This window comes from Talpa occidentalis, unplaced genomic scaffold (assembly GCF_014898055.3).
Source record: "Talpa occidentalis isolate TD23 unplaced genomic scaffold, MPIMG_talOcc4v2.1, whole genome shotgun sequence".
NCBI classification, from domain to species: domain Eukaryota; kingdom Metazoa; phylum Chordata; class Mammalia; order Eulipotyphla; family Talpidae; genus Talpa; species Talpa occidentalis.
Genome location: NW_026555331.1, coordinates 96967712 through 96995690, shown reverse-complemented (window position 1 = coordinate 96995690; position 27979 = coordinate 96967712). Strand labels below are relative to the sequence as shown.

Below are 27979 nucleotides of genomic sequence, written 5' to 3'. Positions count from 1 at the left end.
CTTTTTCAGTGGAGGAAAGCACAGCACAGACTTGGAAATCACAGAATGGAATCCAGCACAACAAAAGATAACACTCAAACCTGAAACGCAGGATTCTAACCTAGCCATTTTTGGTTAAGGTTTTCCATTCAACATCCCAGTAGGAAGAAATTTGAAGATTACCATGGCAATTTAACTGTATAACATAAGCAGTTAAAAATCTAGAAACTGTTGGCTCTTTTTAAAATAATCTACTCCAAAGTGCTACAAGTGGATCCCAAATAGTATTCTCTATTACCCACTTGTGAAATTTCAAGTTAGAATATCTCTGTGGCCTACCCATAGTGAAAAACTGCAGTGTGTGGCGATAACAGTTTACTTCATAGAAGCAGATGTGAACAACATCTGTAACAGCTAGGGGGTCATGGAAAACAGAAACGACAGAAAAAGAAAGAAGGAAAAAGCTCACAGTAATGAAAGAATCTGAATTTCTCCATTTCAATCCTAAAAGGAATTCCTAAAATCAATAGATGGCATTTTCTGATACTATAGTTCTGGATTGTATATAGTGTTGTAACCAATGTTGGCTCAATTTTACAGAAAGCATCTGACACTGTATAGAAGATGAGACCGACCACCTGGGCATTAGAAACACTGGAATTAATGTCTTGGATGAAGTCCAAAGTATCCAGAGAAAATATGCATCAGGTCTCATAGAAAAGGTGAGCTGTACAGGGATTACTCCTTTTAATGTTGCCTCTTACATTTCATGCAATATTCCTTTAAATGCTATTTGTCTTTATTTACCTTGGAACTTCTACCCTGTATTATGATAAAAGGAGATTAAGATTCCAGGAACTATTAACTGTTCCCAAAAGGCACTCCTGTTCTCTTGTGGCAACTTAATATATTTGAAGCTGAGCCCATTTTTGATTAAACTATAGGAAGACTCTGCCAGGTCTCTGCTAAAATTTATCACTGTATTTCTCTTTCCTATCATCTGCAATGTTTTTGAAGAAAATCAAAGGTAGATCTAAAATAGAATTTTATTTTTAACTTCTTTTACTACTTGAAAAGCACAGGGTTGTCAATGACGCTGATCTCTGGGTGAAGGAAAGAAGCCAAGGTGTTCAGGAAGGCAGCTCAAAGTTTTCACAAAGTCCTTGGGCAGCTTTTATGTACATCAAAACGAAACCTATGGCCCCTTGGTGACTAAAAGCCTTCATCTACTCACAGCCTCTCTTCACTCTCTTCTTCGTGCTGTGTGGTGGCAGGAGCTCTTTCTGTCCAAATCAGAATTCCTATTCCTCCTTTGTAAGAGTAAGATCTGCTCAAAGTAACCCATATAAAATGGGGTTCCTTCTATTTCCAATGGCAGTTTAAAATATTTTAAAAGGATGTACCTTCTATTTGTGCATGATCTTAGTTTTTCTCCACAGTGCCAAGGATGTTCCATCACCTTTTATTTGGGGCATCATCTTTCAGAGAAAAAAACCAAGTGCCAAATTTGACACTTGAAAGTATTGTGATAAACTAGGCAATTTCCCACAGTAAGTGAAAGGCCAGTGGAAAAATCTTTAAGATACACTTAAAATACCCCTTAGCAGGAGAAGGATTGTATTTAGGGTTAAAAATCACAGGAAAAACAACTTGTAAGCATTACCATTATGAAGCAGAGTATCTAAGGCAATGTTCCTGACCATCACAAAAACCGGTGATTTGCCTCTCGAGTCTGTTCCACAACTCCCTAATAGGCCTGGAAGCTACAGACAATTAATTATTAGATTATGTAACTCCCACTGCTAAAAGTTAGTGGAACATTCTATGGTTTAACTGCAAGTGTGCTGTTTTTCAGCTAGGGGTGCAATTTCATCAGTTCACTCATCTGCATCTTTGTGCTACTTAATCCTGGCTTCCCAGGGTTTTTCTTTAATTGGCTCAGCCTTCTTCTGCCCTCAATCAGCCTGATTTTATTCTCGGGTTCCCAGGGAAGATGACTGAATCTGAAAACTGTGGTGCCAAATTCTTACAGCAATGTCAGATGTATTTATCCATGTAAAACCTCCACATTTATTTATTCATTTAATTATTGAGATAACACTGGTTTACAGTACTGTATGTGATTCAGAAAAATAGATTCACACTTCAAATGTATATCACCACCCACCCACCAAGAGAGCACCCATATCCCTTTTTCATATACCATATACCCTACCCCCTTTGTTCCCAGCCCCATCTTTCCCTTCTGGCATCAATTCTGCAGACATACTTCTAGGGTTTGTTTTGTTGCTTCCTTTATTTAGTTTCTCTATATTCCACATGTAAGTGAAATTATCCAGTATCTATCTTTTTCCCTCTGGTTTATTTTACTTAGCATAATCCTCTCCAGTTTCATCCATTTTGTTGCAAATGACAGAGTTCATCTTTTTTATAGCCGAATAGTATTCCATCATACAGATGTGTGTGGGTGTGTGTTATTCAGCAACTATTTATAGACATATGATAACAAATAGATAGATAGATAGATAGATAGATAGATAGATAGATAGATAGATAGATAGATAGACAGACAGATAGACAGATAGACTACATCTTCTTATTCCAGTCCTCTGTTGTAGGGAACTTAGATTATTCCCATAACCCGGCTATTGTAAACAGTGTTGGAATGAACATTGGCGTGCATATATCCTTTTGAAAGAGTGTAAAACTTTTATATTTAAAGGGTGTCTTTCTGTGATTAATGAAGGCATCTATTTAGAACTTCGGAAATATTATCTTACACTGTGGAAATACTGGAGGATCCACTCACTACACTAGAATTAAGGCATGACTGCTAACATTTGTGATAGTGTTGTCGTTTTTGGAGTCTGTGGGTTTGGAGTGCGGGGTCCTTGGGTTCACTCTGTGAAACGTTTCACCAGAGCTCCCATTTCAGCAACACGTGGCGAGTTTCCCAGGTGAGTTTCTCCATGAGACAGAGACATTAGTTATATTTAAAGGGCAGATTTATTAGGGAAGGGATAAAACAGCTAAAGACACTTGCATAGACACAATCAGGCAGGAAGAGCTGCCCAGAAGGGACAGGTTTGCTAAGAGAGGCCTGCATGGTTGCAGGCAGGAGGCCTTGACAGGTCAGGGGCAGGCAGGAGGCTGCTACCCTGCAGAGGAGAGAGTTGGTGAAAAGAGGCACCTGCATAGTCACAGGTGGGCAGTGGAAGTGCTGCCCCAAGCCTGTGCAGAGACTGCATTGATATAGTCTTCTCTTTGAGAGGACTCACTCCTTGTGAATTGGTCAGTTTGGAAAACTATGCAGAATCTGAAAGGACCAGGAGATTCCCCGATGGGCTCAATCTCTGTATCTCTACCTTTGGGGTCTGTGGGCTCAATTTCCAAATCTTTACCCTTGGGCCTGTGCTCTAGACAGCAGCGTGATACCTCCTTGGATGTTATGTTTTGTAATCTAGGCATCCACCCCTCAGGATACTAGTTTCCTCAACTGTGTCCATGGTTATGCTAATCTCTTCTGCCCCCACCTCTTTGGGTGAGCCAGGTTTCTGGTCTTGTGGTGCCTCCTTTTCAGTTTTTTTTCTATTCTTGTCCTCCATCAGTAGTGTGAAAAACACATTGCTCAAGGAGACAAAATAAATGTATTGGCTACAGTTTATCTGACCATATATATGCAGGCAATGTCATCACTCTGAGCCTCAGTTTACTCACCCAGAAATTGGGGGTTAAACTACCTAACTTAGGCAGCTTGCTGCCCATCTGTGAACCCTCTTTTTCTTTTTTCTTTTCCTTAATAACTTTACCATGTGCTGATGAAAATAATAAATAAACTACCTACCTATCTTGAGGGGTTTTGGTGAGAGGTAAATAATAGTGGTGAAATTCCTTGCAAATTATATAAGTACAATAAAAATTAGGGGATTAGAGTATTACTGGTATTCTCAAATGCTAATTTTCTTATTATTGTGGCACTAAATTGTTCTTGAGAACTTGATGTTTTATTATTAAAAAGTTAATTCAGAGGACATCTAATAGCACAGACAATTAAGATCACTGTTCAATGGTCAACTGATTCAATGAATTTTCCGCTGCTAAAATAACATGGAAGGAATGACAACAAAATCCTGAATAAACATTATTTAGATAGCATCAAAATGTACTGAGGAATAACCCTATGATTTATTGCCACTTCAGTGTCCACAAGGATACTGTGCCTTCAAGGCTCACCATCACTTTTTGTAAGAGAATACAATGAACATACACAGTCCATACCTCTCTCCTAGGCCTTAACCAAAATTTGGAACTGCTTGGAATCATCTGAGTTCCTGACACTTACAAATTCTAAAATTGAGTTCATTTCAACTGTCTAAATTTAGACTTGTCTATTTTTTCATCAATGACATCATCGTTCTCTCAGTCACCCATATTAGTACTTCATCTGTTCTTTTAAAATATCTTTCAATAATTATTTTCTTTTATTTTGACCACTAGCTCACTATGATGCCTATAGCATCTCAATCCTAGACTAACAGTTGTGTTTCCTTGCGACCCTGTACACCTCAGAACACCAGTCTCATGCCAAGCTTTTAAATTCCACCCAAAGTAATTTTCCTTAATTGAGGTCACTCAACAGCAAGATGTTTCCAAGCTTTAATAAAGTGAAGTTAGGAATCTGGCTGTTTCAGTAATATATGCCTAGCTAGCTCCAAATCATTAATAAATACAGTGCTAAAAATAACTACTAACCATGCCCTCTTCTACAAATATTAGTTTTGTGTGCAAGGAGTAAAAGTGAGTATTTCATAGCAACTCTCAACAGCTAGTTGCCCTGGGTTTCCCAACAGCACCATAATCTGGGTCTATCATTTTGCAGAGACATGAGATTTGCCTGTACCAGGAGAAAAGCAAAGGAAATGCCCAGTCATGGTATTAAATTAAGTGAATGAAGATTAAGGTGACAAGCTGTCCCTGTTTGCCCAGGACTAAGAGGTTCACAGGACATGGAAGTTTCAATATTAAAAAATGGAAAATCTCATGTAAACTGGGATGAGCTGGTAACCCTCCTTAAAACCACAATGAGACACAACAAGCTGAATGAGAAGCACAAAGCACAGTCAAGCAGATCAGGGCATTTGAAGTCATGTGGATAAGGGGTCAGAGTTCCCCTCAGCACTCTTTCCTTAGAAAAGTCACCTCCAGGATATTTTTTGCCACAGCTTGCTATTTGAAATGTTTTACCTCCCCACCCCACAACTGTACATATTAAGTCTTAATTCAGTCAAGTATGTAAACCACCATTTGATTCTACATGAGCTACCAAGGTCTGTGTGTTCACTGCATTTGGTTCATTCCAGGACAAAATCCCAAATGCATCCAACATATACATAGAAAATTCAGTTTTATAAGCCACAAACTCAGCTGTGTGTGCAGTGTAACTATCTCAATTTCACTTAAACTGAACTTAATTTCTACCTTAAATCCCCAATTCCAGCTAATAGCAGACAACTTAATTGAGTCACTTCAAGTAAATGCAATCAAATTAGTGATTACTCAGTTATTTCTGATTTAAACACTGTCAACTTGGAATAAGACCCAGGTATTCTCTTGGTTGAGATGTCCCAATGTCAGGCTTTCTGAGTTTGGGGGTAAGATCTAAGGCTCTTCTCAAACTTCAGAATTATTAGAATCACCGGGAGGGCTTGTTGATTATAGATCACTGGTAATAGCCCCACTGTTTCAGTGTCAGTAGGACTGGGGTGTGTCCATGAATTTGCATTGGTAACAAGTTCCTAGGTGATACTGATGCTACTGGTCTCAGGGACCATACTCAGAGCTACTGGCATATGATTAGAGCTCTTCTGGGGCACTTTTGCTCCTGATTAGTTCTCTTCCACTCTCGGAATGTCTCCCTCAAGCATTTGATCTCTCCATGAGGCAAGAAAAAAATTGTCACTGTGGGTGAAATTAATGTCTTACCTGTCTAGACTTGGAGATAGGTCAAACAGTAGAACATAAGGAAATGTTGGTTGTAGAAGCACTTCAAATGACAAAGCCGCATTATCATTTTGTAATATCAATAGTGTCATTCTCTCAGCAATGTACACATAAGCATCCCCCACCCCCTACTTGGTGCATAGGGTATATGTGTGCACAAATATATACTTACATATATATATACAGATATATATATACACATACACATACACATATATATATATATATATACACATTCATGTACCGACACACACACACACACACACACACACACAAAATTGTAACATACACCAAAACTGCCAATACTATCTGGTACTCAGTGGTTAAACTCATCAGCAATGCAGAACCAGAACCAATTACCATACTCTGTATTTAAGTTAAGTTAGTAGCTTAAAATCAACAAATGCTACAAATCAGCATTTGTCTATGCTTTATCTACTTACTACAGGAAGCTAGTCATTAAACATTTAATAGTATACTGTTGCTTTCAGGACACATTGGACCTCTGACAGGTAGATTTCCAGGGTAAGATTTTTGAGAAAATGATAAGCATACATATTTTCTTTCCCGTTTTATGCCACACAAGAATGTTATCATTTGAACAAAAAACACTGAAATACATATAAATATGGTATTTTACCAAATTCTTTCCTTTACTGGTGGTACCTGTTTAAAATGCAACTAGTTTGGGCAGAGAAATAAATATTTAAGCAAATAATTGTATGAAATACACACATACACACACACAAACACACACAAATGCAAATTTCAGGGTCCTGCCCTTAAGAGACTGAACAAGAAGTCTGAGAAAACCCTGGCGGGTATTTTTTACAAGCCCTAGGAGATCCCCAACAAGTGGTCCTCAGATGATGTGATCCTACGGTTGAAACACAAACCCCACAGTCTGGCTGTTAAGTCCTCTACTACCTGGTCACAAAATTCTTTCTCCCCTTTCCACCTCCCTCAATTATACCTTGCCTAAATTGAAAGGCTACCATTACTCTCCTACAACAGGATCTTTGAGATTTTGTTTTACCAACTTGCCAAATTTCTTACAATATGGCTTGAGAGCTCTTCAATGTGGACCCTGAATTGACAAGACAAAATAGATTTCATAGCCTTTTACATCAGCAAAATTCATAACTCTTTCAAGCATATGTACTGACTGTGAGTCAGGACCAACTGAAATTGTACACTAAGCGGCAGGAAAAGAGGCTCAAGAGAGGACAAAGTCTGCATATGTATGGTTACCCCACAGACTATAGATTAATGCTGAGCATTTTACTAGAGCAATTTTATTTTAGTCACCAAAGTCTTACTATATAAAAATAACTTGTTTTATAAATTAGCTGTCAAATCCGAGGAGAAGCCAACCATGAACAATTTGTTGTTGGTTATATTTCCATTATTTTCACTATTTAATCCATAGTTTAGTGATTAATGGTTTTCAAAGAAAACTTGTTTGAAGTATAAAGAATGAAATCTGTTAAACCGAGAGAGACCTGACAAGATTCATTTCTCTTGGGGTCTCATCAGTGCTAAAACTGCCATGGCATAATTAATGGTCCAAGAGATGAAATGGGACTCCTGTTCTGTATGTCTCCTCCATTTAAGCTTTCAAAAATGAAAAATAATGAGTAAAGGTGTAAAACAAATTGCTTGATATGCCAAGAAGCAGAATAATCCCATTAAAATAATTAGAATTTTTGCCTCGAATTATTATACACTGCTGTTTCATTGGAGGAGAAACCAGTCTGAGGTGATCCCCTGATATATATCAGCATCATTTATGATACTGCCATTAGAAATGTATGAAAGGATGTATTTTTCTAAAGCTTGACAAGAAGCCTACACACAGGCTTCTTGGAATTATAAGACTGCTTTAGGGCAACAATCTTTCAAAAGTTTTATATTTATCAATAAATACATTGTTGGTTTTTTTAATTCACAGTCCCCTGGAAAAGTACAGAACACAAAGCTGAACCTCTATTATGGGCCTGAAAGATTCACAGAAATTATGTTTGTAAATATACAAGACTGGAAAAGGTAACATTAAATGATGACAATGGTTGATTTTTTTTTCAGGGATAGGAAGACAAACATTAAATTTCTCACTGCGTAGTATATACAAATCAAGATTGCTGACAGTAAATCAGCTTAGCTCTACAGCATACTGGGTCAACAATCTGTGTCCCTTAATGACTAGTAGATAAACCACTATTTTAATCTACTCTGATTTGACATAATAAACTATCTTTGAGCAGCAACTATGAAAAAGGCATTTCTCTAAAATCACAAGGAACAAAAATACCTATTCAGTGGTTAAAATTCATGTCATTGGGGAATGTGAAATCCAATGAGGAATAAAGACATAAATAGAAATAACTAAAACAGAAAAATGAAATATGCACTTATTTGGAAAACACTAGGTGGAAGTGATTAGCTCAAAATAGGGAACTAGGTAAATATTTTACAGAAAAGACAGCCACAGAGAAAGTCTAATTTTCCTCAGATGTGGAGGTTGAATATCAGTGGTTGAAGGGTGCATCTCCTACAGTACTGAGGATCAAAGTAATGAGGAGAAACAATGAAGAAAGGTAACTATCATACTAAATATAATTATGCTGAAATCTTAGAGGCTTTTGGTTTTGTATTCTCTGGCAAGATGACATAAAACAGTCACTCAGTATGTTTGGGGAAAGCCAGTCAAACCCTGTGGTAACAAGTAGGAAGAATACTGCAGCTAGGACAGTCACACAAGTGTAAGATTCCACTTAGATGATAACTAGTGCTTTAAATGTGAAAGTGCAGATTACATCTCATTTTATATGTGCTGAAATGCCATGTCTCATAATTATGATATGCAAGCAGCACAAATCACAAATGTGATCATTATTTTATCTTCAATAGGAATTAACTTGTTCTCATCCTGCTCTTACAAAAATGTTGTCTAATTTATCAGTGCATCTATGAATTCATGTATGATTTATAATTTTCATCAATTCTAACAAGGGAATACAAATATGATTTCTTTGATGCCTAAAGGATAAGAAAAACTTAAATTCTGCACCCAAATCAAATAGTACTTCAATTAACACAATAGCTCAATTAACAAAACCCTTCAGCAGAGAATACTATACCAAAGACAGTAAAGTTAAAAAGTTACCTCTTTCCTTCTACATTCATTGTTCTCCATTCCCTGTTCCCCTACTTCAATATAGAGATTCTGACCCTTTACATGCTATATTACTATCAAAAAAAGAACAAACACTCTTACCATTCTACTTTAACCAGTACTCAATCACACTGAATTAACTAAAAATATTTAGATTTTAGCTAGAAATGCATGTTTTAATTTATTTTTAACTGAGGTAATATTGGGGTACGCCCTTCAGGAATTATCATGATAGTGCACTCACAACCTACTTTCCCATATTCCACCACCACAGATCATTGTACTTCCTTCCCTCCTTGTTCTTATCCCTTCCCACCTTTTCCCCTGGTGCTTCAGCTATCTGGGTTACTTTTCCAGCTTGTCTTTGTCTGACTGTTTTATATTCCACATATTAGTGACACCATTTGGTATTTATCTTTCTCTTTCTGACTTATTTCACTTAGCATTATCCTTTCAAGCTCCATCCATGTTGCCACAAATGGCATGAGTTTATCTGTTTTTAATGCTGTCAAGTATTCAAATGTGTATATATACACATCTTCTTGATCCACTCATTTACTCTGGAGCACTTAGATTGTTTCCATATTTAGCTATAGTAAACAGTGCTGCAATAAACACAGGAGTACAAATTTCCTTCCAAATGAGTGTTTTTGAATTTTTGGAGATATTTTTTATTCCTACTATGGAAATACATTTTCTCACTACATAGGACTCCTGATTCTTTTATAGGCTGTCTACTGAGTGGATTCTGAGGCTATCCTAATGCTAGATAACATGGTGTCCCCTCTTGGGGAAGCAGAGCCCCATGTGATGATCATAAAGTGGGAAGGAATTCAGATGCCACTTGCCTATCACCCTATTAATCTGTACAGTGAAAAATGTTGTGCAACTGAACTGAGCAGTTCTGCCTGAAGGACAAGCCAATGTAATTCTTGTGGGATGAGTTGGGGAGGAAGAAGAAAGTACAGTCTCCAGAATCCAGACTAGCTCCTTGCTCTTCTGAGACACTGGCTAAGGCTGCTGGAAACTTTAGGGAATAGAAGAGCATATGTTACATATGAAGTGAGTTGATATCACCCCAGCTGTCTGCCAGGAGGTTCATTCCTGCTAAACTTGTCTGCGATGGAGTTTCCTCTCCTATGTATAAACAAAGTCCCAGCCTTCATCTCTTTTAACCTCAACTGTGCAAGCTTTTATTTAAGATTAAGATATTTTTATTGCTATTTATAATTTGTTATGTACTCCTGCTTATATGGAATGCATCCTTCTGCTTTTCTGCCTATAGTCATTAGGTCTCTAACAAATAATTATGTAGCGGGAATGCATTAATTTCATTAATATAGCAATTACCACACCCAATAAATAATGATGATGATGACAGGCTTTTAAAATCAGATTTTTTAAAGCTTTTTTAATTTATTTATGCACACAAGGACTGGGGTGTAGGCCAGAGGTGCAGGGCATGAAAGGATTCACCAGAGACAGAGTGGGGAGCAGAATAGGGAGATCTACTGAAATATATTGCTAAAGGGAGCAGTAGGCAAGACAGGAGACGTCTGCTGAGCCATGTGGGTTAGCTCTCTGGCCAGGGATAGAACTCATGTGCAGTCACTGGTGGTACCTTGATAGTGCTGAGACTTTAACCCCTGGCCACCAGGGAGGCCCCTAAATTAAATTTTAAAATCACTTTTAAGAGTTCTGTTTAGGCCCATAAGCTACTTTCAGGAAAGGATTTGAGATTGCTTAAAATACAAAAGACCAAAACCCATACAAAAAACCCAAAAGTTTAATATTAAAGAAGAAATAGTATCAGAAAAACCAGACTGAGTCACCCCATTTGAGGACAACTCAACTCTGGTAACTCATAAGACCCTTATAGGTCATTTAGGGTGATCCATGCTTTTCTGAAGCTACAATTCAGCAGGAATTTATCACGTGAGATTTTCTTTACATTTCACCAGGCAACATAGAGAGTAAGTCTTTAATAGTAGCTTTCATAAATATGCAAAGGCATCATGCAGGGTAAGATTCCCAGGCATGCAACCCATGCATTTGCACAGCACCCCAAGCTTAAAAAAGTCCCATACATGGCTTAGTGCTCTGTTGTTGTTGTCTTGGTATCTTAATCTTTTTCAACAAAGTTTCTTATATTTTCATTTTGTACTGGACATTGCAAATTACATAACCAGTCTTGTCATCTTTCATATAGCTAGTTCTTGCCAGTTCCTAAATTTCTTGTTTTAGGAAGTCTCACCTTTGGCAATATATAGCATTTCTGGAACTTATCCTACATTTCTTTAAGTATTAAAAATAATTCACAGGAGCACAACGGTCTATGGTAGAAGACTATGGTACCTTGGTGCAGGAAAGTCACAGTGGCCACATCTAAGGGGAAAAATCCTATGTTTTCAAAATATTAACAAGAGTGTAAAACAATGGTACTTCATTTTAAAAAAAATTCACCACAGATATATAAATGTCTTCCCACCAAACCCACCAATCTTAAAGCTTATAAATTCTACACTGAAGCAATATTAGACTTATTTTAGGGAAAGAAGAAAAGTCATTGTATTCCTCTTTTCACATATTAAAGTTCCAAACACCTTTTATTATGATGTTTTTAGATACAGTTAGATATCTTTATTGTAAAATTTATAAATAGACTTTTGGTTTAAAATCAATTACCCAGCTAGAGGAAGTGCATAACTTCAACAAACTGAAGAATTAGATCTCTGGATTATGCCTTCCATTATTTTTTTCCTTGGTCATATTTTTTAAGAAGTAAATTTTCAAATGTGTTCAAAGAGAAGTAAAATATCCAAGAAGGGTAGTTTGTACCTAACTGTACCTTCAGATCTATTATAATCAATCCTTCCTACTAAAGGGGGTGGGCTCCTTACCTATCATTTATGAATTTTTGTGATAGTTCAAAGACATCATTCCCATACATCGCAGACAGAGAAAGGTGGAACTTGGCAGCTGCTGTCCATTTAATTGATGAAAACTGTTTCTACATGTAATAGCAACAAAGGCCTCCATTAGCATGTCGAACATAGCACCAGAGGTGCTACCAAAATGTGCTCAAAGGTGTCATGCTCTCAGCATTCCCCCATTCTAGTTTTAACAACTAGTTTTGCCAGCACAGTGCTAGGCACAAGACAGACATCACTGGGCAAGACACCTCAGCTTGCCTGCACCTGAGAATCTAATGGGCAACAGAGACAAGTCAGTGGATAATTACTACAGGGTGTATATGTGACAGTGTGGAATTACACAGGAAAGAAATGGGGAAGATTTTCCCAAGGATGTGACATTCAAACTTATTTTTAAATATTTTATTATCAACTCAGAATTTACCTCAATAGGTACAGGTTTATATATGAGGTTATTGGTGGATTTACTGTGAATTAATGAAGGTTCACTTGAGGGTCCTTTACTTGCATAGGCACCTTCAAGACTTCCTTGTAGTTTCATGATTGTGTATTTCTTTTTGAGAGAAATAGCTAAGATTCATAATCCACAATGTTTGGGTCCTCCTCTCACAGGTCATACTGAATTTTCAACTCCTTCAGACATTGCCCTTTCAGAGTAACAGGATCATACAGCTGTATGATGTTAGGTGATGTCAGTTGGATGGTTTTGTCAGTTGTGATGGTTACAGAAGTAGCTCAGAAGGCTGCAAACTTTATTCAGCCTAATTTTCAGACTAAACTCTTCCTGAGCTCAAAGTTGTTTTGCTAACTCCAGCCTTCCATCTACTGGGTGCACAGAGTTAGGAGGGCACATGTATTTTCTTGTTGATCCTAGAACCAAAGAGAGGAAAGGACAATAAAAGGTGGGGGGGCAGAAAAGAAGTCATTAGATCACAGACTAGAATTTCTGGCTTCTTGGTCCCGCCCCATGGGTTACATGAACTTTCTAGACAACCTCACTGGAGGGAAGGAAACATAATTTGCCTATTTTTCTCTAGAAACACTTTGCTGTCATGTCCCAGATTTCCTTTACAACAATGTCAGAGAACATTAGGAAGAGTGTGGGGTGAGTAACATTGTGTTTTAGGATATGTGGTGTTATATTTTTTAACCAAAGGAGTATGTACTTATGCCCCAAATGAGTTTTAAGTCCCACTTTCCTTTAAGTTCACTGTCTTTCTTTAATAATGGTGTCTATAAATAACAACAAAGTTATTTATAATTTTTCTTTATAAAAAAATTTATGTGGCAATAGTGAAAATAACGAAATTAAAATAGGAACAGTGAATTCTTTTTTAAGTTGTATTATTTGTAATGGGGTAGCATTGGTTTATGACACTATTGATTTGGGAGTATAGGTACAGAGTCACACCTCTCTTGATGTACATTAGCACACCCACCCCCACTCCACTGGGTAAAAGCCATGTGACTAATGGTAGGTTTAAGGTGCCTGCAGTTCTCTTGTCACCAATATCAACATTTCCAGGAGCATAAAGCACAATGATTAGCAACTGCAAGGTAAAGGAATTCAATTCACGTAATTCATTTCCTGTGAAATTTATTTTTATTTATTCTGGATAGAAATGTAAATAAATCTTTTGAGCAGTGTAGACTAAAGAAGACTGCCATGAGACTTAAAAGTAATTATTGTAACATAAAGAAAAATAAATTTCAAAAGTGTACTAGCACAGTGGCTAACACTCAAAGCATATCATTCTTCCAATAAACACTAATAAGTCATACCATTTCAAATGAGGAGTGCACATAAAAGTTCTCAAGATACTAGGAAAAATTCCTGGAAAGCCATTGTAACTCTATACAATAGCTGTAAAAATAACAACATGATAATATTTCTAATAGAGGAAAAATGACACCAGGCAGCAAGCTGCATTGTTACTTGATGCTGAGGGACCTTCAACTAGGTAATACAAGATTATCTTTGCAAAGGACACTCATATAAATTTGGAAGTTTTACCAGATATGGCTCCAGGCTCTTTATTTGCACCTGTCAAGAGTGTAGATAACAAATTACCATCTTTTGAAATAGGGTAGCCTTAGATAGTTACATTCTGATAGCATCTAAGAAAAACTAGCTATATAGTGCATATTGGGTATGATTATTCACTTTTTCCAAGTTCCATTTCAATGGAAATGTTCCTTCCAAAAATGAACATACATTTTTCTTTGTTTTCCCATAAACCAAAACACTTACAAGATATCAACTATATCTTGTATTAAACAGTGGCTGTAAACAGTATTTTTAAGAGTGCTTGCAAAAATTTTTCTTAAATAATTTTATTCAAAAAACTGGAGCCACCAAAAAACTAAAGAAAATATTCAAAAGTATTAACATAAATTCACTGATCAATATTTTAAATATAAGGATTTGCATATATATTCACTCAACTAACCTTCTAAATAGCTTTACTTGAATGTCTTGTCCTGCAAGAGCAATATATGCAAAGTTAAACTAATCTCCTTTAGGTCTCTTTCATTGAAAACCACTGGAAAGTCTTCCTCACTCCAGCTTTGCTGCCCTCTGAGCTATAGTCAGAATGACCTACCCCAGGCAGAAGAAATCTGATTATGTCAATGCTCTATTTAAAACTCTTGAAATTTCCCTTCATTCACCTGTTTGACATACAAAATACACTCAGAGATTTGGCTGGCCACAGCTCACATAGCCTTTGATATCATTCTCTACTCTGTCTCCTAATCTAGGCTATAACTAGTCATGTTGAATTGCTCTGAATTCCACACGTCTCTCATGTTGCCAGAAACATTGTTTTCTAATATTACTCTACTTTTTCAGTTTAAAGCTCACTTTCTATTAAGTGGGGTTTAGAAGAAATATATTAAGGTAAGTACTGAACCTCTACAGCAGGTTATGTTCCCATATTAACCCATTCTTTTTTTCTCATAACTCTAACTTACCACACATTGTTATGGGTGGAGGGAGGGGAAGCTTCCTATCTGCTCCTAAAGTGCCTTTCACTTGGGGATGCATACTAGTGTGACATTGCTATACTTCCCCCAAAGAAGGAGTAGTAACTGATTTGGTGAACTCTTTTTTTTATTCATTTATTTTTAATTGAGTAATATTTGGATCCTCCATCAGGTATTAGTACCGTAGTACAGCCAGCACCAAATAAATCACACATTATCCATTGTCATAGTTGATCCGGTGGATTTTTAAAGGCAGCACATAACCTCTCTCTTCTATGCCTGTTTTCTTCTAGGGAGCCAGGCTACCTGCAGGGAACACCAGCTGTTTCTCTTGTTGCTTTATATTTCATAAGGATCAGGTGGTTTTTCTCTCTGTAGAGATAGCTATAGTTGTCCCCCTTCTTAGAACCCATAAGTAAATGTCCCCAACCGGGCGTTGAGTATTAGAAAGTCACTTGTGTTTTGATACAAGCTACACATGTAATCCAGCTTTAACAGTATAAAGGCAATATTTTTATTTCTAATCCACCATTCTCTTTTCTTGTATTTCTTAGTTCATTTAGAAATTCAGGCAGGAACAAGGAGTGATGTGGGAACATAAAAATGGAGGTGCTCCATAAATTGTTGTTTATTAAATAAAAAAATAATTAGATGCCATATTTTCACCATATCCACTATTCTGGCACCACTATTACCACCAGTTAAGTTGTAGCTACCCTCAATATATTTCTTACTTCCAAACCCCATCCAACATTTTCTATCAAATAAATTTCAGACTCTTGACATCAATCTGATATACTTTTAAAATTCCTATTAATAGCACTCTATTTAAATAAATACTAAATTGGAAACAGATGAGCTAGCACATTAAGAATTCACTAATTTGCAGATCATTTTCATCTATTAACTCATTGCAGAAAAATCACACGTTTAGAAAATAGTTCAAACAGCAATTTCTCTAACATTTCAGCCTTAAATTTCACATACTCTAAATTTATCTTATCCAGAAACACACGATAAAGTATATACATGTTGCTGTAAAGTTCAAGATAGATGAAAAGCAACAAAATAATATTTTGGATAATAGACTACTAGGTTAATGTATTTGAGAGTTTCTGGAATTTTTATCTTAATTTTTTATTGAACACAACACTTATTAATATTGTAAATATACTCACCAATAAATCTTATATGATTATTATTCTTTGTTTAAATGTATTTTTTAACAGGACTAAACATTCCTGAGTATGACTTCTCATTTAAAATTATGGCACAAATTTTCTCTCTGATAAAACAAGTCTATAGTTTTATGATGAAATCTAACAGGAAACTAGAAGTCATATAATACCAGAGATTTATTTTCTTGTAAAGTATCTCTTTTAAGTGAAGAAAGTCTGCATAAACTAATTTGTCACAACTTCATTTTTATTCATTCATTTATATTTAAAAGTCCATGTATATGCATGGATACATAATAAAATGTATGTCTATAGATTTAAAGAAAAATATTCTCAAAAATTTTGGAATTATGATGCAACTTCCTATTATTCAATGAAGCAATATATGTCAATCAAACATTTCAAAAGAGAATTGTAAATGGAAATCTAAGTTGTAAGGGACAGGGACAAAATGTGCAATAAGCAGAAGTTTTTTTTGGGATGTATTTTTAAACAGGAGGTTTTGTAAACTCCAAATTTAGCCTTCTAAAAGAGGTAGTACAAGTGTGAAGCATGTGGTCATTCTGGCATACTCTGTGTATAACTTCTCTCTTTACCTATATAAGGATATAATAAAATTTCAGAAAGGTACAAAGCAGAAATCCTCCAGTTCTGTTTATTCACTTTCAGTCAGGTAATAAAATATCCTAATGTTCCATGCAGAAATCTTCAAAATATACTACCAAAATAGCCTGCTAAAGAGAAATCAACAATTTCTTTATTTAAATGTGAGCAGTTTAAAGGAAGGTTCTGCAGGTTTATTTAAGCCAACTACATCTACAGGTACCAGTCAGTTTTACCAAATTTTCATCATCTTAACTACATTTTTTCATACTGCCATACCTCCTTCCTCCAACTTCCTCTCAACTTTTTTTTTTTCTCCTTTATTCTTTCCATTTCATCTATTCTTTATTACCCTTCCTCCCCCTTCTGCCTCCCTCTGGCCTACTTTTACTATTGTAATTACTTTACAGACCCACATTCCTTTTAGAAATTTAATTTCTAAGACACTCCATTCATTGAGACTTCTATATTCTTTGTTCATGCTTTGTAAAGAAAATGTAAACTAAGATCTCTTTTCTGTTGCTGATATAAGACACAAAGCAGCGATGGAAGAATAGCAGAGTTTCTACCTATGATATGTGCGATGTTACTGTGGAATTCAAAGAAGGGAATACCAAACTCTTCCTATAATCTACATGTATGACAAAAGCACCCACAAACTGGGGGGAAAAATCAAACCTGTTCATATAGAAAGAAGCATTTGTGTTGAAAATGTAAAAAGTGACATTCTGCTTATTTCGAAGGTGCTGTATGACTTTCTGCTTGATATTTAAGAATTTTGGTCTCTAAAGACCATAATGGTTTCACATAAAATTAAATAGATACCCAGAATTAAAATCAACCAATAATTATGAAATATAAAATGAAATCTAATATTAAATTAATATTAATATTAAATCTAAAATGAAATCTAAAATGAAATTATGATGAAATCATGAAAAGTCATGATTATTTTAGTGGAAAACCTATAGGAAAGTGAATTTTCAAATACTAATAGCACATTATGTAGAATATTTGCCCATGAAGACACAGAATCCATTCCTCACTCTCTGACACAGAGAACATGAACTACCATAATAATCATATAATTGAAATAAAAATAAACTTGGTAAATACTAATGAGTTAACATACACATAGCTATAAATTTCAACAATCTTCACAGTCAAGAATTATCCAGGAATATACTTAAAATAAAGTGTCCAAAATTGAAGTGAAGTCAATTGTTCAACTTTACTAAATATATTTATTTAAAAAATACTATTTTCTTGAATAGGAGGATCAATATTGTAAAGATGTTAATTCTGTAATCACATTTATAATGCAATTATGAACTTTTACAGGGAAAATTTGCAAACTGAATCTAACACAATGATTCTGGAAGAAAAAGTATGTAAGAATAGTCAAGAGGAGGTCTAAGAGGAAAGAAATAATGATGGAGACTTTTCCTGAGGTATAAAAAACTTTAAAGATAGAATAATTTAGATAGCATGGTATTAGCAAAGACATTATGTGATTAATAAAAGAGTCTACAGACAGGTATATATATAAATTTAGTATAAGATAAAAATAAAATTAAACAGATTCTTACCTCACACTGTTAAAAGATAAATTCCATAAGAATTATATTTAAAATTTTTAAAAAGAAAACATAAGTAGAAACAACAGAGGAAGCTTTATTGTTTGTAACAGTAACATTACGTCTAGGGAGGTATCCAATTGCCTATATTTGAACTATTGTAACTATATTTGAAGCAGCTATAGTTTTCATTCTTAGCAAGAGAACAAAAAGCAGAAACCATAAGCAAAAAGAGTGGCCTATGTGAATATATCAGTTTTTAAGTATTCTTTGCAGCAAACATCATAATAACATCAGCCAAAAAAGTATGCAAATATTTACAACATATCTAGGAAATATTAAAAGCTCTCTTCAAATCAATATGAAAAATAAACACCTCAGAATGTGGCAAATGTCATATATAAGCTGTTTTCAAGAGAACAACATAAAGGCCCATAAACACAAGATATTTTATCAACTTCACTAATAAATCAAGGAAAACATTTTTTCCATTGCTAAATAGCAAAAACTGATTATTTAACTTTTTATTTTATTTCATTAGTAAATTATATGATTTACTAGTATTGTAAGAGAGTAAGGCAAAAATATTTTCTCATGCAATGCTAGTGAGAGAATAAATTGATAATAAATTTTAGAAAGTAGTAGCTTATGAAGGTATATGGAAATTGAAATATGGACTATCTTTCTCTTAAGAGTTCCACTGGTAGAAATTTAGCCTAAGAAAATAGAGAAGTGTGCAAAAACAAACCAAGTAAGTACTTCTCACACTATTGTTAAATCAGCAAAACAAATCACTAACCTAAGAGGTAGATTTGTGATTACTGAAGCAGAACTAGATCAACAGGTCAATATTCAATAAGAAAAAGCAAGTTAAAGAACAGCATTTGTACCATAATCTATGCTATTTAAAACATGTCAATAGCAATATAGGTTTACATTTGCAAAGAAAAGGTTTTGAAAGAATATGCATTAAATTTTAATCAGTGTTCATCTCAGTAGAATAAGAATATAGGAAATTTTTACTTTTCATTTTATACTATTCAGTATTGTTTGAATACTTTTTAATGTTTAAGAATTGCTTTCATAATATGAAAAAATAGAGACATTTCCATTTTGGAAAAAATAAAAGATTAAGAAACACATAATAATTACTTTCCTAGTTTCAGATTCTCACATAATGCTAACAGCTACCTGCCTTTTTAAAACACATTTTGCTTAGGTTCAATAAGGTCCTTGTCAAGAATTAATATATACTTAAGTGTTAACTTCCTCTTAAAAAGATCTACAATTAAAATAACTACTTATAAAGGAATTCACAAGCATGTTTCTCAGTTCAGAGTTTAGCTTGCAAGAAAATCTCCATTAGTGCTTGAAACCAAGAATTATAACCCAAAGCAATCAGAGCATTTAAAGAAATCTTAGTAACAGGAATAAGTCCAACTTTCAAAGTGTTTTTTATACTTGAGAAACAGTTCCCTACACCCTACAAACCCTGTACCCTTCATCATAATTTTTAAAGCAGAAAAAGTAATTTCTTATCATTGATGGTGAACTTTCTTCAAAAACTACAGTTATGTGGAAAAGTCATGATTATTTTAGTAGAAAATAAACATGATATACTTTTTAATCACTGAATATTAGATTCTTGTTGAGGTCAAATTTTCCATGGATTTTAACATTTTTACTAAAGCAAGCTCTAACTATATTTAAATATGGAAGACCACAACCCAATTTAGTGAAGAATTTCACTTCCTCAGGAACCAGAAGAACAGTCCTATGACTATATATTATATACCAATCAGTTGGATTCCTCCCAGGGAGACCAACTTCCCTATCTTTTAAGCATAAAAAGTGAACATTACTGTTCTTAATTTAGTACTCATCACTCCTGCCAAAAGTTCAATGTCCCCTGCCAGATTTTTTTATGCATCAAGTTACAAAACAGAGCATTCTGTACCAACACTCAATCTAAATTTCAGAAAGTTAATGTACACATCTGTAAAATGGTACATTTTTTATAAGATCTGTTTTACAAGAATGTGGAGGAATAAATGGGATGCTGAGGCTAATATACATAATACAATACAGGGGCTCAGAAAATGCTATTTTTTAAATCCTGATCAGTTTGCTGTAGTCAGGATAATTCATAATGAGCACAGCTGGGAAGAAAAAAATTATAAAATGTTACTGTAATGATATTTTTGTAATCATATGATTTTCAAAGTTTAAGTTTTCTTGGTTGGTCTACTTGAAAAAGAAAGAACTGAAACCAAAGGTAGATGACCATCTCACAATTTAATTTCCTTTTTTTTATATAATATATTCATAAGAGAACAAGAATAAGAGCCAACCACTAGCATCTCCTTGAGTATTAAACTGTAAACACAGACTCTCTAGGTTAGATCAGTTTACTCACAGCAAAATAATACCACATGCATATCAGTTTCTTTTTTTTTTTTAAGATTTAGTTTTGCATACAAGAGCCAAGGCCTAGGCCAGAGGTGCAGGGGGGCGAGAAGGGGCGGGGGTGTGTGAAGAATCACCAGAGACAAAGTGGAGAGCATACATTTCCACAGATATTTTTGTTGCTTCACACGTGTGTCATGTACCTATGTGTGTTAGCCAATTATGTGTATATATTTTTGTACACAACATAGCAAAGTAAACATTTTTAATGCTTTTTATTTTACAGGTGAGAAAGGGGAAGCTAAGAAGGCCAAGGTCACAAAGCAAGAAAAACACAACGCTGACCAAAAAACAAGGACCTTTAGAATCCATGCTCTCACTACTGTCCACTCTTGCCTCTTTAGAGTGTGTTCTCATAGTCCATCCCTGTTAACTGGCTTAGCCTCTTAATGATATTCTTTTTTTTTTTGCTCTAACACATTTTATTGTAAGCACTATTTCTATTGCTTTTTTGCTCATTAAAACATATTATTTAAAATTCTTTTCTTTTGGGACTCCTTGGTGGTGCAGGAGTTAAGTCTCAGCACAATCAAGCTATCACCAGCCATTGCAATATGAGTTCGATCCCTGCCCAGGGAGTTAAGCCACATGGCACAGCAGACCTCTCCTGTCTCACCTGCTGCTCCACTCAGCAAAGTATCCTGTCTCAGTCCAGTGTTCCCCTCAGCAATGTATCTCAGCAATGTATTTCAGCAGTGTTCTGCTTCCCACTCTGTCTCTGGTGAATCCTCTCAACCCCACCCCCCCACAAACCTCTGGCCTACACCCCAGTTCTTGTATGCATAAATATAACAAAATAAATCTTAAAGAAAAATAATTTAAAAAATAAAATTATTTCAATTGTAGTAACTCTGGCTTACATTATTGTTAATGACATTTAAATTTTAAGAACAATTATTATCAAAATAACAAAAGTGAAATTTTTTGAAATCCAGGAAAATGTTCAGTGGCATCGATTTTTTGTACAATCCTGGAGACACCAGGCAGGACAACTTTTCAAGTAATAACAATCAGTCTGTTCACATAAGAACACTCAGGGTCGATTCTCCTTCCCCCCACCTTTTGAAAAATTTTTTTTTAGACGAGACAATTCTCAATTATACTTTTGGCCCTGAACAAATGTTCATCAACACTCACTAAATTTGGCTGATGGCTGATGACAAAAGTAAAAAAAGCACCTTCTCCTTTTAGCCCATTCATTATTCTAGAAAATGTTCAAACAATAAAATATAAGTTAGGGAAATTTTAGTTTATTAACCATAAAACTAATTGATGAGGACTTTGAAAGTGCTTCATCATCCGGTTGTTTTCCAGTATTCCAGGTTCACTGCACAACACTCCCATTACGTAGTCATCATGAAAATAACAAAGAAATAAATTTCAAAGAAGACAAAACACAACAATATTGTTCCATCTCTTTTAAAAAGAGATTTAACTAAAATCCATTGATTGAGATTTTAGTAAACTTTTCAAAATGCCAACAGTTGGAAAGTTTGGGAGAAAAGCCTTAATCACATGAGACTAACCATTCAATCCATCTCCCTTCTTTTTCTCTTTCCTTCCTTTCCCTCTACCCACCCCACACTCATACATCTCATACTGCTACATAATAGAAATAAAATTATGGTTTTCAAATGAAATAAAAGAGGTGAGGAGAAGTCTTCTGCAGAGGCACAGGACAAGAGAGGTCATAGTGAAAAAATGACACTGCTCTAGAAAGTCATATTATATACTGATAAACCAAGATAAGTGACTTCCTCTTTTCAAGGAACATGAAGTGTTTCAGAAACTGTCTAAATATGTATTTATAAGACTGACAATAACAGCTTGGAATATGCCAATGAAACCCAAGGGTATATAATATATATTTTCAGTCCAACACTTGTCTTCACTTCAGGAAGACAAAGCTAAAAAAGCCACACTGGGGGATAAAGAGAAAAACTCTCTTTATTTACCTTATTTTCTTTGGCATCACTAACCTCCAAAATCACAACATTTTAGGTCACATAAGAATAATGCCCCTTTTTTGGTGCCAATGGCCTAAAAGCTCTTTGAGAAAAAGGATATAGTTATTTCTTTACATGCTCAATACATTACTAAATCTTCACATAGAGTAAGAGAAATAATTTACCCACATCAGTATAAAAATGGATTAATTTGGCAGAGATTACTTTCTGTACATGTTTACTTTTTCCACAGCCTAACTACAGGACCTCACATGTTAAAAGAAAACTGATGATATGGCTAAATCAGTCATCCCAAGATATATTTCTCCACAGAGAAAAAGGACAAGATTCTTTGCACACCATTTAAAATATTTCTCATCTAATAAAGTTAAATGCTTTTCTCAATGGAGACAGTCAGGTATCAGATCTCACATTAATTGCATATCCTATTGAGTATATTACATGAGACATGAGAAAGGGGTTAAATGATTATATAATCTTACATAATTTAAATAATTGATTTATTAGAAAGTGACATTTTTAATCTATGTCTTTCAATTCCAGAAAAAAATACCTATTTGCTAATAGTCATAAGTATATTATTAAACTATAGTACTTAAGTTGTAGCTTTTATATTATTTTACATTATCTTTCAAGAAGTAGCATTTTACCATTATCTACGTAAAAAAAATTATAACAGTATAATCTCTCCACATAATCAAAAATGTTTCATGAAATATTTTCCATGGCCCATCAGTTTGCTTTGGGTAGACAGAACCACAACTAAGATGTCTTTTAAAATAATGTTTTGCCCTGGAAACAAACCAAATGCCCAAAAATAGATGACTAGATCAAGAAGACGTGGTTTATATACACAATGGAATATTACCCAGCAATCAAAAAAGATAAACTCATGCCATTGCAGCAACATGGATGGAGCTAGAAGGAATTATGCTCAGTGAAATAAGCCAAAAGGAAAAAGAAAAATATCGAATGGTTTCACTTATAACAGGAATATAGGGGAACCAAATAAGACATCAGTATAATAATAATAATAATAACAGTACAATTCACAACAAAGCAAAAACAGACAATCATAAACCAGAGACATACTGCAGGGGAGGAGGAAGGAGCACAGGGGACTGTGGTGATGGTGCACGGGTGCCTTGGGGAAGGAAATTCTATGGGGACTCAATCTGAGGGGGTGGGGGAAGCAAATACTGTCTAAAAAATTTTAAAAAATGATAAATGTTAAAATAAAAATAAAATAATGTTTTGCTTTATTTCCTGCAACCTATGACATTATGGGTAAGTACGGTCTGTTATATTTATTAATGAATTTCTTTATCTTATTACTTAGAGTTTGATAGAAGCATGAAAGTAGAATTAATTTTAGTAAATTGTATAAACACTAGCTTCTTATGCTATTCATATCACACAAGTGTTTACAGTTATATAATTTTTAACTTCATATTGGAAAAGCATCAAAATGAGATTTCCTCATTGATACATTTTCTTTTAAAGTACATCAGTTATAATATGGCTAATGAAGTGCAGTGAGAGAGATTAGATAATTTTACATATTAATCTGAGCTTAAAATAAGTTATAAGAAGCATCACTGTTATATAAAGATGGACAGAGATGTGTTTATTCCTGAAAGAAAACAGCTCTGGATAAGTCAAATGCCACTTTTTGTAGCTTAATGGGTAGAATTAAAGAGCATGAGTCAGACAGACCATTAAAACAACAGTAGCTTCAAATTCTGACTCTGACACTTTTTGTATGATGTTGAATAATTATACTCCAAAGCCATTGCTTCTTTATCTAAAACAGGATAAAAATATACACTGTGTAATTTTGTTAAGTTATCTTGAGGTTTAGATCAGTAATGCATAACGTGATTAGCAGAGTTTCTGACATTAGAGTAAATAGTGTTTATATTGCTTAGTTTCTGGTACTATAAATAAATAAAACCTTAGTATTATTTTAATGAAATTTATGCTCTAACTTCACTAATCCTATAGATGAAAGAGCCTTTCATCTTTTTAAACTGGCCAAGAAAAACAACCGCTGGAAGAATGCTAAACTTACCCTGCTGGGAGGCTTGGAACTATGGAAAAATTATGTCATGTGAAAGCTTTCAGGGTTATTTAGTTATCTATTACTTACTATCTGGTAGATGCCTCAAGAAATAAAGTAGAGAATACTCCATAACTTATAATGGGAAGTTACTCCATAACTTACACTACTCCATAACTTATAATGCTTTTCTAAGAAGTTGTGGCTTCAATGAAAATAGAACTGCCAGTTCACATCCTTTAAAAACAACTTGTATCTGAACTCAGTGTGTGAATAACCTAAGTGTGAATAACCCAAACATTTAACTTTGCTGTTTTATCTGAGTAAAGTACAAACTGGATGGTATTAGAATGCAGTTAATATCAGTGATTATATTTGTAGTGGTCTCCATTGATGGGATATCAGTCACGGTTACATCAGACTGACCAGAAATTTCCTTCTCATAGAACATTCTCATAAACGTAAAATTGCCATAAACACCACATTGATAATGGTCTGTGGACAAACAATAACATAATAGCTATTATCAGAGTTTGTAGTAATTAGCTCAGTGTAGAAGAAAGTTAAAAACTAGCCAACTGTTATCCTACAGCTAAAGCAAACCTAACTATAATATATGGAATATCATGGACCCTCACACATACACTAGATTTTAAGAAGGAAAGGGAGGAATACCTTTCCCATAAATACTCCTCATCATTATTTAAATGCCAAACTTAAAAATTAACTACTGGCACACAATAACTATTGAACAGTACTCTCCCTTATAAACAGATATTTTTGTAACCTGTTAAAAAAGTATTCTTTGCTTTACCCTAGAGGGGAAATTATTAAAATAAATTAACATTTTACTGGATCTCTAATTGGAAGTGGCTGTTCTCAACAAATATGTTTATCAAACAGTGTGACTGGCAAAATGTATTACTGTAGCTGTAGTTATCCAAATTACATGCTGTCTAAAGCAAAAAGGGCAAAAGCCATCTGGCTCATGTAACTTGCATTTTCTAGACAGCTTGCAGCTGGTTCTGATTAAGCAGCATCTCAGAACTCCGAGAGATCTATTTTTATCCAGGGAAGTATATTTTTAGAGCTCACACATCCAAGGCACAAGGCATTTGCAATAATAAATGAACAACTACCTTCGATTAGAAAAAGGTTTATGTAAAACAGTGGTTTTGGTCCTCAGCTGCACAAAATGGTCTCTAATTTGAATATGATATTCTGAAACCGGATTTTGTTTTTCTCTAGCTGTCCCAATGTTCCAAGGGAGGGACACAGAAAAAAATTCCTCCTCTGACTGAGGAAACAATCAAAGGAAGACAGCTTAACAAGAAACTTGCCAACTGCATTATCTTATTCATCCTAGGATGCTCATACAATTATTATCCCATCATACAGATGAGGAAACGAAGGTTTATAGATGTTAAATAACATCCTTACTATAAAAAATGGTAGTGAATGATGCAAGCAGGATTCATACCTATGTCTCCTGACAACACAGCCTCAGCTATTAATTGCAATTATGCTGTCTCACCTTTGACAGCAATAAATGAAATTTAATAATAAATTTTATTATGATAAAATTTAATAATATATATTATGATAATTTTTGATGGAACAAACAGAACACTCTAGAACTGAATCTTATTAAGATGCAGAATGGGGCCTCCCCGGTGGCACAGCAGTTGAGTGCTGGGTTGCGAAGCTGCCCACAGCCTCTGCAGCGCTGGTTCCATCCCTGGCCACGGGGCAAGGGTCCCACATGGCGAGCAGACCTCTCCTGCCGCCCGCTGCTCCTCTCAGCAGTGTACTTCGTCAGTCTGCCTGTTCTGCTCTCCGCTCTGGCTCTGGTGAATTCTCTCACCCTCCCATGTTTCTAACTGTACCCAGTACTTGCATAAATAAATAAATAAACCTTTTTGAAAAAAAAATTTAAAAAAAGATGCTAAATAATAAACAATGGAACTTTTTTCTTTTCCTTCATTTAAATCTCCATAGGATGTCACTTATTATCCTAATCATCACCACCCTAGTCACCAAATTAGGATGAAGTCAGATTTGGGTGCTAGATAGAAGCATAAAAAAAGAAAACATTTAAATTACTGAAAAGAAATGGGTGTTCTCATTTTTATTGGCCTTTACCCAAAGAAACAGCCAAAGAATTCTTGACCTCAGTGAACAGTTTGATCTTTTAATATCTTAAATATTCTCTCCCAAGAAAATCCTTGAACCTTAGCCTCTACCTGGACCAATTTGTCCTTTTCTCAAACCACCATAGTGATCTTTGTCCCTCAAATGCCCACTCTCCCCCTTCCTTCACACCCTTCCAAGTCTCCTCCTCACCCTTTCCTTCTCAGCTAAATGTTCCTCCTCACTCTTCTCACTCTTTTCCCACTCAATCCTCACAAAATACTCTGTACTGGAATAGAAATAATCACAATTGCTGTACTTTGCATTAACAGATTTCTTACATATTACTTAAAACCTTATTTCCATCTAGAGAGCAATGTCTATCATGACAGGGATTGGGTCTTCATTGCACATTTTTCATCTGCAGAGCTTAGTACAATAACTACACTCAGTTCTTGCTGAGGACATGACCACAAAGTCATTCTTTTCAGGCATAGATCTAGAATACCCAGTAACCCCTGTTCTATCCTGATTAGAGCTTTCTTCTTGTTCATTATCAGTTAAGAAGACACCAGTGATCAACTATGGTGATCGTTTGGATAAGAACCTTTGGTCCTTTGGATAAGGACCAAATCAAATTACAGCCACTGAGTACTATGACTACTTCAGAAGAAAATCATAGGGACATTAGCACCTCTGTAGAAGCTCATCAAACTCACATGCAAGGAACAAAGTCAAAATTTCAAATATCCTTGACACTGGACTTCCCTCAACACATCACAGCATTGCATTTTCAAAACATATCAGAAACTAACACTCTCTATATAAACTCACACACTATTATCTTATAAAGTAGCAGGGCCTCAAAATCCAATTTTTGAAAGTTCTCAGATTTATAAGATTGGTGTTGTGAGTTAGTGGGCCTCT

General features: G+C 35.0%; 1 protein-coding gene across 1 annotated transcript in view; it reads right to left on the bottom strand.

Moving 5' to 3' along the window:
* Positions 1–27979, bottom strand: part of HDAC9 (histone deacetylase 9) — an 853144-nt gene that overhangs the window by 712721 nt on the left and 112444 nt on the right. The window contains exons 6-9 of the mRNA XM_054692408.1: positions 14538–14568; positions 14102–14131; positions 12512–12957; positions 12055–12164 (exon numbers count right to left, since the gene is read on the bottom strand). Of these exons, the coding sequence (XP_054548383.1) occupies positions 12055–12164; positions 12512–12628 (227 nt within the window). The 5' untranslated portion in view covers positions 12629–12957; positions 14102–14131; positions 14538–14568. The remainder of the gene's footprint in view (positions 1–12054; positions 12165–12511; positions 12958–14101; positions 14132–14537; positions 14569–27979) is intronic.